Raw genomic sequence first — 11,390 nt, forward strand, 5'->3', positions numbered from 1 at the left:
AAAAGTGTACAACCCTAAACCGCACAGAACTGATACTGTTGCACATAAAATCAATTGTCTGTCATTTAAATATCATTGAAATGTCAACGTTTAGGTTTTTTCCCTCTACATTTTGGTGGAATGTAAACAAGAAAAGCCCAAATGGCAAAAACTTTTAGTAATCCAGCTGAGGGGCGTTTTAGCGTACTTTTTTTTCTAATAATAATTATTAGTATCCACATATACCTAAGCACATAGTATAAATAAGCATATCATGTAATCCAATAGCTCGGGACATATATGCCATTGAAACAATAGTAGACTAGCATCTCTCAGGATTTGCTATTAATGCATACAAAATATATTATTATAATACCGAAATGCTGTAGGTCAGAAGGAATAACCAACACATTTAATTTGTGTGTGTTACTTTGCATCAATATTTAAGAACTTGTACGTTGTGAAACTTTATTACTGATACTAAGCCCCCCCCCCCCCTAATATTGGTACAGGTGCATGGTTTGAGCGAAGAGAGTTACTGGTACAAACACTATTTCAGCAAGTTTGTGTATTGAGAGTATAACTGTATAGTATAGTGTAGTCCGCATATAGCATTCATATTTTCATAAAGTCAAGGGCAAAATGAACCCCATCTAAATTGCGCTTGAATAATTATTTTGAATGTAATACATTATTGTCGTTACCCAATAACCTGTCTTCAATGTATTTCTAACATACAATAAATACATCTACATATATTATATACAGTGCATTTACATGTATGGGTTGTCCAACACAATGACACTTCCCTAAGCAGACAAATACACAAAATGCGGTGTAGCACAACTTACTTATTACGTCTGTGGACTTTTTGCAGGTATCAAACTCTTCTATGAAGGGTTTCTGGTTAGCTAATTCAGTCCCAGGGTCTTCATGCTTCTCCTCTCCCCTTAGTATATAGTCATTAGAAGAAGCCTTGTATGCCATGCTACAGTGTCTTTGCTTGCTGTTGAATTTATTAGGATCCAGAATGTCCAGCACCGAGAAAGACGTGGTTCTGTGAACTGCAGGAGGAGCTGCCACAACGAGCCCTTCTTGTCCAGGAGTATTGCTGTTCTGATTGTCCCCTTGTCTATCCCTCGGACAGGCATAGACATTCAGTTCGTTGCCGGACAGCCTCTGCTCTCCGTGGTTGTCCATGATTTCCCCGTGAAGGCTGCAGGACACTGGTTCCACTGCAACTGCTGCCTGCGCTGCTGACATAGAGATGTCAACCTGAGCCTTGTCTCTGCTCGCATTCATTGTTCAATGGCAGTCCTCTGGGAGACACCTCTTCACTTCCTTCTCCTGCAAACTTCAGGTGCTCTCAGCCTAAATCCCCGAGCACCGACAGAATAACATAGCACCAGTCATCTGGAGCTGATGGAGCAATAACTAGGTAGTTCACATTAATATGAGTCTTGTGGTCCTGCTGGATTGTAGGAAGTCACAAGATGATTCTCCACTGGGAAGGCTCTCCTCAAACTTGCTGCCCTCTTTCTCCTCTTCTCCACCTTACACAGAACCGTTCACATGCATTAACTTCCACCAGTATTTAAGACTCCATATTCAGCACTGGGATGCAGTTGGCTACACGTTAATATGTTGCCCTCAGTAGTCTGTAATTTCCATCACTTGAGAGGGTTGCAGTAAGTGTGTGTATGTGTGTGTGTGTGTGTAAGAGGAGAGAGTGAGGAATGATGGTGCATGTGATATAGTTGGCTGTCAGCTGTGTTTCAGCAGCACACCTCCACTCATCTGGAAAGCATCTAAATAGCCTTATTTGGAGAAGTGGGAGGTGATGAGGCTTTCTTTTAAATAATTGCGGGATCAATATAAGGAACTTATATACAAAATGAGACCATCAGATCAGATATGCTTAAGCTTCGGTTATAAGTGACTAAATGGATTATAACAGCGAGTGTCGGAAAATATACACTTTGACACCATAAAATATTAAGCCTTTGCTGGCTGCGATCTCAACACAGTGTGATTTATCATGCTTGATACATGTTACGGTGTTTGAGACCATTATGATGCAGCATGAAATATAATACTGAACTGACACTCAATTTGCACCCCCCACCCCCCCCCCCCCCAGAAATAAAAATACACATTGTGTTTTCATAATTAGAAAGACATGTAATTCATTGATCATGTTTTTCTGGTCACTGCAGAAATAAATATCCCAAAGAATCCCATTGCTTTGAATGCAAACATTTAAACATCTTCAGTGCTTTTGTTTTACAATACTGTAGCATATCAGTGACACAAATCCCTTTTAACTTGATCAATCCAGTGCATTTTTGTTTTGTTTGCGACAACCATGTACTGTTTTAAGGTGAAGGAAACCCAGGAATTGGAGAAGAAAAAAAAAAAAAAAAAAAAAAAAGGATTATTTTATTCCCTCTTTGAGCCTGGTGACACATACAAGGACGGGGTCTTTTGTAATTATCGTGGGCAATGATCCTTTCCAAAGCAGAAATTAAAAGTTGGGAGAAATAATGGGTAAAACAATCAGATGTAATTTTGTTAGGGGTGGGACATGATTAGCCAGTCAAAGGGCTGAGCCCAGGGGAGTTTCAGTGTAGCTCAGCTCTGAGTCCTCAGCAGCACGAGAGAAGCTTCATCTCCTATGTTATATAGCTCCAGTAACATTGCAATCAGTCACCACAACACTGCTCTTCCTCTCATGGCTTTATTATGCTTTATCTTTAAATTATAAATCACTTACAAGAGGGAGGGCATGGTATGTTTTATCTCTGATCATGTGTGGGTAATTGCTTTCCCCATATGATTGCTCAGAATTACTTTAGCCAAAAAAAAAAAATGTAAACTATTTTTTTTATCCCTGAGATTTGATTATTAAAAAGAAGCATAGATGTGTCTATTAAAATCGTTTCTTCTTGCTCCGATTTTTAATCTGTGTCTGTTATATGTAAATTGATGTTTAATATATATTAATTTGGGATTTTATTAAGACAACTTGACTGTTAAATGCCTTAGATCTGTTGTTAAAAAAAAATTAGGTTTAGCTTCAGTAATCATGTTATGGTACAAGTAGTTTTAGCATTTAACAATTGTTTTACATCATTAAAGAAACGTGTGGTGTAAGGAAATAAAACGATTTGACCTTAAATATAGGATCAAATACAGAAAGGAGATATTCCCATTGCTAAATAAATATTTTAGCAATTCAATGTTAATGACATTGGTATTTAATATACAATTTTGTGCATTTTAGATGAATATTTTCATTGTTGTGTATTTGGAATAATTCGATCTGAACAGGACTTCTTTGATTGTCTCAGTTGCAGCCCTGCATTTAATTTCTGCACTTCTACATAACAATCTCAACTGAGAAAAACAAATCAAGGGCTTATTTAAACAGGTAAGTGGGCCATGCTTTAAATGCAAATGCTAAAGGAAGCTTTGGTCGTTTGCTTTTATTGCTGAAGAGTTAAAATAAAATTGTGTTGGGAGGAACATTAAAAAAAAATAAAGCTTTCTTTAGAAGCTAAGCGATATAAAGATGTTCTATTGCTCCTAATCACAATTGATTGTCAATTAAAGGCTCATTTGTGCAATCTCAATCCATCTGCCATCTCTGGTTATCTGTTAACTAGAAACTTAGCGGTGAGTATTTTGCCCTAGATGAGTTCTGACAGGTAATATCTCTCTTATCCCAGGCTGATGACCATTTCTTCCTGCTAAAAAGAGTCATTTCCATTTGATTCTTTTACTTGATAAATGTACCATTCGTTTGCGCGGTATTGATTGATAATAACTGTTTTTGAAAATGGTTAGTCACGCTTAAAACATGTCTTATAAAAGATTTGACTCCACACAGTGGTTGCCAATAGCCCACAGTTCAGAAGCTCCCAATGTAAATGATTCTAGTTGTTGTGGAGAATAGAGCCTGTTTGTACAGGTATTCCTATTGCAAGGCAATGGGGAGATGGCTATCTTTGTAGTTATACTGAATAATAACCCCCAGCAAGTGATATTTCCAAAGGTTAGATGGTGGTGCAAAATAACTGAAAGAATCACATATGCTGTAAAATAACAAGATAAAAAAATCAGTAGACAAACACTGGATGCACATGATTTGTGTAACCACCCATGCAAATCAGGGTATTAATACAGAGCCAATGCATATATTGTGAGTGTGGTTTAAATGGGCACAGACAGATATGGAGGGTAGGCTCACATCCAGATGTGGTATCTACATGAAAGGGAAGTCCTAATATCCCCAGCTTTTTAGTTGGATCATGTTACTGGGTTTATTTATCAAAGAGGGGAATGCTGATTTTTAGTGGAAATTAGTTAAAGGTGAAGGGAAGTTAAAGTAGTTTAAAGACCTTGCAGAGATGTGACCAACAGGCTTATTCATTGTTATAGCCATAGCCCTAATTTCCTGGGGTCTAATCCATTGCATTTTGTGTTATACTCTTCAGTGTGGGTATTGGCATCGTATTCCTGACATATTACCCATTTCTTTGCAATGACTGCATATGTGTAGGGACTGTTTGTGATCATTTGGTCACCTTCTCATGTCATATAGTCTAATCCATTGAAATCTGTCTTCCAGTCTCTTATTACTGCACATGCGGACATCAGAGTCATTTACAGCCAGATATGTTTAGTTAGGTGCATAACATTGTGGAGCAGAGTGCACTTAATTTTCTGTTGAGAGTCTCAACTTCCCTCATGTGAAGGTGCAATTCAAACCTCTGCCCTTTACACATCTCATTGTAAGATTCCTGTTGAGAGTTTTCTACCTTTGCTAGGTGTGAAAACGTTTGTTTTTCTGCTGATCTTAAAACATGTCCTCTATTGGGCGTGACTAAAAACCTGATTTAATTCATAACAATAGTCACCTAGTTGCACATTTGATATCACTACCCTTTAAAAATATGAGCTTGTGGTGTGTATCCCATCATTGGGTTTGCACCTTTCCTAGTTAAAGTTTCAGGCTTACATTTGCAGAGCTGTGAAACGAAATGATGATTTATATGAATTCATAGTATATAATGAATTAATACTACATTATGAAACAAATGACAACATATCTTATCTACCTTTCCCTGTATTGCAGCACCAGTACATGTTGTAACTACCCTTTTTGTGACATCATCCAACCCCAGACCTTCCAGTTAGTTGCATGGCATTGTAAATATGAGACATACAGTATGGTATAAAGCACCAGTCCCTTTTTGTTTTTCTCTATTCCAATGGCTTTTACATTTCAACCCCCATCACACACTTCATTGTAAAAATCATCCAGTACTATTCTGCTCCAAAGAAATATTGATGTTTTTTTTTGCTGATCCTTCTAAATTTGAGGATTTCTAAAGACTCCTACAAAGCCCTGCCCCTGTCACTGCCAGCTTGTAATTGTACTTCTGTTGCATTTTTTCTCTCCAGTTCGTTATGCGCCTCTAACCTAAGCAGTAGATATTGCATATTTTATGTCTTTTAGTTTTTAGTTGGATATCGGTCCTAAATTATGAGACAACCATTAAACAATACTAGAGAAGTGATATGGTTGAGTGCTTTCACTGTATTGAAAATGCAATGCATAGTCTTATTTACATAGCTATGTTTTACTGGGGACATTATGAATTTGTTTGATGTATATGTGTGTGTTTAGTGGGAGGAGGGAATATCTCCTTGGTCACTGGCCTCTATTTCTTTGAGTGGGGTTTTAAACTTTCCTGATAAGGAGACAACATCCCAGCATATTGCACAGGGATCCCTGACTCAGGTACAAGTGTACATTATGCTTTGGGTTCTATTATTATACAACACACAAGCTTTACCATTAGAATCCTCTGGGGACTCAGTGGTATTTTGTGATATCTTGTGATATATTGCAATATACTGTGATACTATCACGTGCAATGGACCAGACCAGATCTGTGCACTGCAGATTAGATTTAGAGGGGAGGATGCTGGAAAGGGGCAAGTAGAAATAGTGTGTGTGTGTGTGTGTGTGTGTGTGTGTGTGTGTGTGTGTGTGTGTGTGTGTGTGTGTGTGTGTGTGTAAAGGTCGCTGATAGATTGTTGTGCAGTCACAGAGCTTAACAGCTGTCAGGAGCAAAATGGTCTGTGACCAGCATTTTCTGTTCCATTTTGCAGTCAATAGGAATTCTGAGGGATATGTATCAAGCTCTTGACTTGACGCATAGATGGTTATTCAGTCAACTACAATAGGGCCAATTGGTGCAGTATCACACAGAAACTTTTTACTTCAATGGGAGATTTCATGAGCTAGTGGCCCAATCGGCACCATTGCAGTTTAATGAATAAACCCATTGAGTCCCTTCTTCAATTTGCTGCAATGTTGTAATTCATGTGCTGCATAAATTGAGTTGAAGTTGAGATGAGTTCATCTCTATTCAAACGAATGGGTCTAAAACATTGGTGCCTCAATCAGTGGCCACTACCTGTGCTGAAGCAGGGATATCCTGAATACCTGACCGGTTGGTAGCTCTTGATGACTGGAGTTGACTACCCTTGCACTAAAACCTTTTCCAGCATGAAAAGGATGGCTTGACAGCATATTGAATAGGGTTCATAGATGGATGTAGACATTTGCATCTGTGCCAGTGCAACAAACTTGTCAATCAAGTGTTTTACATTTCCTGCAAATCAATAGTTAGAGGAATTACATCAAGTAAGACTCGGTGGAGATTTTTGTCACTATGAAAAGGGAAATGCAGATGCAGAACTTGCAAAAATGGCATTTGTATCCCTTAATACACAGACTTCTACTGTACATAGTAAACAAGTCATCCACATAAGAGTAAATATGTTCCTCTTGTCTCTTCAAAGATTTCACCGTACAATGATATTTACAGAAACATCACCAGAAGCAAGAGCTCACGTTTAATCCCCACTACATAATGGGGGCTATTAGTATATTCATTTATTAAAAATGCACCAACATAATCAGTATCAAATTACAATGGATATGAAAAACGCTAACAATAAAACATACACAAGTATGAAAAAATTAGCATACACTGGTACAATATGTAAGGAATGCCGTGTTCCATTGAATTATATAATCATGACGTATGTTACGGGGCAAGGTTCATTTATTTATAACATATTTTACCAGGAAGTAATACATTGAGAGTTATCTCCCGTTTTCAAGTATGTCCTGGCACACAGTTATGATGACAAATACATAGTTACAAATAAATAGTTATATTAAGTGAACATGGTTATATATTATATACAAGACATAGCATGCACAGTTAAAGATAATATATGTTACAGGCGTATGTAATAGTTACAGACCCGATTAACATGTGAGACAGCTTTAGTTTCGAAAGAACTTAGACTGGTGGCGGCTGTGAGAGTCTCCGGTAGGTTGTTCTAGGTTGGTATGAGTAATGGTCTCAGACTTCTCGTAATGAGTATAGCTGATGTAACATTCCATTTTTTTGCATCAGGTCACAGGTATCATGGTGGAGGAGGAGGAAGAAGAAAAGAATAATGCTATCAGGTAGCTATTGGATAGGCTTCATTAAAGACGTTATATACGAGGGAATGTCTATGTTGAAGGATGGGAGAAGGTCTCTTGTTGGGGGACGGTGAATTCCACATATCCAAATACGTGTAACTTTGCTTCTTGACATGCATGGATGTTCTGTTGTGAGCACGGGGACCAGATTCCCGAAAACTTGTTCTTTGAGTTTGTTAATCGGACTATTTTGGTCACGAGAGGCCTGAAGGATTTAAGTTGATGCAAAGAAAGAGAAAACAGATACAAACAGTGATAGGTCTTTTTTGTTGTTGTTGCAAACAATGTGCGGAGTAACGTCCCTCCCAACTACTCCTGTAACCTCTCCGCAAACCACTCACAGGAATAAGTGGAGCAAAGATGATGCACTAAAGTAAAAGACATGACATCAAATCATGTTAGAAGATTATAGATTATATAATCAAATCCCCATTTGTGACTCTGGGTGCACACTCCCGTTCAGTAATATGTAGCACTGCAGACCTATTATATGGAGTTCTTGAGCATTAGCATTTCTTATGCAATACAAATCATGTACAAAGAATGATTATATTCTCACAATCCAGGGGGAGCATACAGTACATGGAAAGGAAGACAACAACACAAAACAATCTAAGTGCAGGTGTAGTATAAATGCTGAGTTAATTTTGGTCTTTTATCTTGGCTCTATGTCCAGCCTACTTACAAGATGTAAGTTGTATTCAGGCAATAACAAAAGCTGTGGCAGTCTGCTGTCTGTATATCAAAAAGAGCTGTATCGCCAACCAGCGAGTTCAAGGGAGACGAACCTCAGCAGTAAAAGACAACAAATCGCTCCATAGCACAGATCACGTAGGCTGGACAGAGAGCCAAGATAAAAGACCGAAATGAACTCAGCATTTATACTACACCTGCACTTAGATAGTTTTGTATTGTTGTATTCCTTTCCATGTATGCTGCCCCTGGATTGTGAGAATATATTCCTATATTTTGGGACTGTTGAAAACAGGCCCCAACAGATGATTTGAGCAGGAAGTTACAACATTTATATATATTTATATATATTTGAATTTACACTATTATATTTAGTATTATGTACTTGTAGCACATGTACCCCCACCCTCTAGGAGATACTTCTTGCACTTACAAGTGTTGTGGTGCACATACCTGTGAGGGTCAGGAGAGCTTAGTTGTCTGCAATGGTAAGGAGACCAGGACAGGCTGTTGATGATCACTGATGTTCCTCAGGGTGCTTAGCGCCTCCAGTTGTAGTGAGCTCCAGGGTGCCCAGAGATCAGTCCCCACTAAAGCACACTTCTTTCCTCCTGCCTAGGGACTGACACTCAGACAGGAGTATCATGAAAGCAAAGGGATCTTTATGCAGATCTTCCTTACAGTGGTGCAGTGTCATCAGAGGATCCCAGGCCTCTGGATGGTGCTAGCTCTCATAGTGTGGAGCCTTAGATCTTCCTGAGCCAGCCAGCCATGAGGGCCTGGCTGTCCTCTCTCTCCTACATGTAGATGAGACAGGCCCCACACCTCCACTATGATGGAATGGTGGGAGAGAACTAACTACATTTAGCACTGCCTCTCTGAGGAACCAGAAGGGGAGGGCTCAAGGTCTGTACCCATACCTGATAGGCTATACACAGGCCAAGAGTCACCACCCCACTTCTGTCACTCAGAGAGAAGCATAAGGGGGGTCAAAAGCCCAAAGGATGACCTGTAACAGCCTAGACTGCTTAGGGCTTACGTGACAGGGGGGAAAAGAGAGGTAGAATAGACATGTTACATACTCTTTGTAGTTTATCACAGTATTTAATAAGAATAGCGACCGCTCTTTGTTGTTGTTTTGCGCCTTATTTGATCACCTTCACTTGTTAGTCAAAGAATCATCGAAATATTGAATACACCGCAAACCTTACATGTAAGGAGTTTTGATCACTTACAGTTGGAAGATATTGCTGGGTAATGACATTGGGAGACAGGGTAGGAACGCTAGCAGTGTTTTCACTTGGATTTTATATTGAGTGCAGGGCCATTGACTCGCTTATGGTTGACAGCTGCAGGTTTGCAACTGGTTTGATACTATTTGACCAAATTTGGTAAATGTGACAAATTCATGTAGAGCCTAGTTCTAGTATCTGTATCTATTTTGGAGCGGGTTGAATTAATTGGAAGCTGTGATACCAATTCACATATTGCTATATTGCTGTTTGATCCCTAACCTTGCTCACTTAATGTAACTATGTATTTGTAACCATGTATCTGTCATCATAACTCTGTGCCCAGGACATACGTGAAAACGGGAGGTAACTCTCAATGTATTATTTCCTGGTAAAATATTTTCTAAATAAAAAAAAATAATAATAAATAAATGTCAGTGACAACTCTTTATTTCCCAATTTTCAATGCAATAATAAAACTGTACGTGTGCATACTATTGTCAGCTATTCTCATGTTTCATTGATATTTTACTTAGATTTGTAAAATCCTGGTAAGCTCTGACACTTTTCAATGGACCAACATGCTTCATAGCTCTAGTTATAACTGATTTTTCAAGATCACAGAAATCTCTTCTTGATGTATACTTTATGAATGATCTAACAAAGAGAACTGTGAGGTTCCAAAGCAACTACACCCTACACCCATGAAAAAAACCCTTTTGGTTTTGGTTGTAGTATTTTTGATATAGTGAAAAAAAAAAGAAGTTCTTAGCATGAATTATTGTTTCAGTGGCTGTTAAACAATTGTTCAGTGATCACCCACTTCTCTGTCACTCACTACCATAATTCAGTTGAATTCCTGTTTTAGGGGATATATAGTAGAACCCCATTATCACTTTGCATGTGTGGGTAATTCATGGACTGGCAAAAATGTCCATGAAGCCAAAAAACTTCTACGTCTTCAGTACTAACAGTACGCTCAACCCAAGGCACAAAGCAACATTTGCAGACGCACTTACCAGAACACCCTCCCACTGTCTCTGTACGTTCTTCCTACTTATCACTGAGATTGTGAGCTCGTCTGGGCAGTGACTCCTCTTTTCTAATGTTACTTTTGTGTCTCCAGCGCTAATTCCCACTATGTGTTATAGTATTTTGCCATATTTATTACTGCTAAGAAGTGCTATGAACATTGATGGCCTGAGCAAAGGGGGGAGGAGGGGTGCAGACAGGGGGGGCGCAGGGGGTAATGTTTGCGCGGCCCTGCTATAAAGGACGGCACCTTTACAGATGTAGTAAGACTCACTGTCTCCGGCATGGCGGTCGAAGAAGCAAAAGTCACCGGCACCGGAGACAATATCTGCCGTGGACATGATGCCAGGGGGTCCATGCTTCCTAACTGGACATCTATAAGAGACTTCTTCTCTCACTTAATAAAAACTAATATTTTTTTCTTATATAGCGCTGACAGTGATGTACATAGAATTGTGTAGGCACAACGAGTCTCTAACCTTTAGAGCTTACAGTTCATTTTCTGTAAAAAACAGAAGGGGTGGAGAATTGTCCGTTAGAACTACAGTTATTCCCCACAAAATAGTGCATCCTCCTACAATATATTATAGATGTATGCTGCGACAGGACTGGTCTAAGGGTAAGATAGTGACCCTTAGACCAGTCCTGTCGCAGCATACATATGTAATATATTGTAGGAGAGTGCACTATATTAGGGCTTCTTTTGTGGAGAATAAGTTAGTTCTAATGGACAATTCTCCACCCCTTTTGTTTTTTCTGTTGATACTAACCCCAGTGCACCCCTATTTTGGTAATAGGAAGAGCGGGTGTACCCATTGTTTTGCTCAAATTCATCTTCTGTACCCGAGGCACAGTAAGATAAAGTGTCTTGCCCAAGGTTA

At 39.0% G+C, this 11,390-nt stretch overlaps 1 protein-coding gene across 1 annotated transcript in view; it reads right to left on the bottom strand.

Moving 5' to 3' along the window:
• The window catches only part of NKX1-1 (NK1 homeobox 1), a 7,142-nt gene extending 5,861 nt beyond the window's left edge, over window positions 1-1,281 (bottom strand). The window contains exon 1 of the mRNA XM_075578987.1: window positions 831-1,281. Within this exon, the coding sequence (XP_075435102.1) occupies window positions 831-1,281 (451 nt within the window). The remainder of the gene's footprint in view (window positions 1-830) is intronic.
• Between the last annotated feature and the right edge of the window lie 10,109 nt (window positions 1,282-11,390).

Source organism: Ascaphus truei, chromosome 1, assembly GCF_040206685.1.
Source record: "Ascaphus truei isolate aAscTru1 chromosome 1, aAscTru1.hap1, whole genome shotgun sequence".
Classification (NCBI taxonomy): domain Eukaryota; kingdom Metazoa; phylum Chordata; class Amphibia; order Anura; family Ascaphidae; genus Ascaphus; species Ascaphus truei.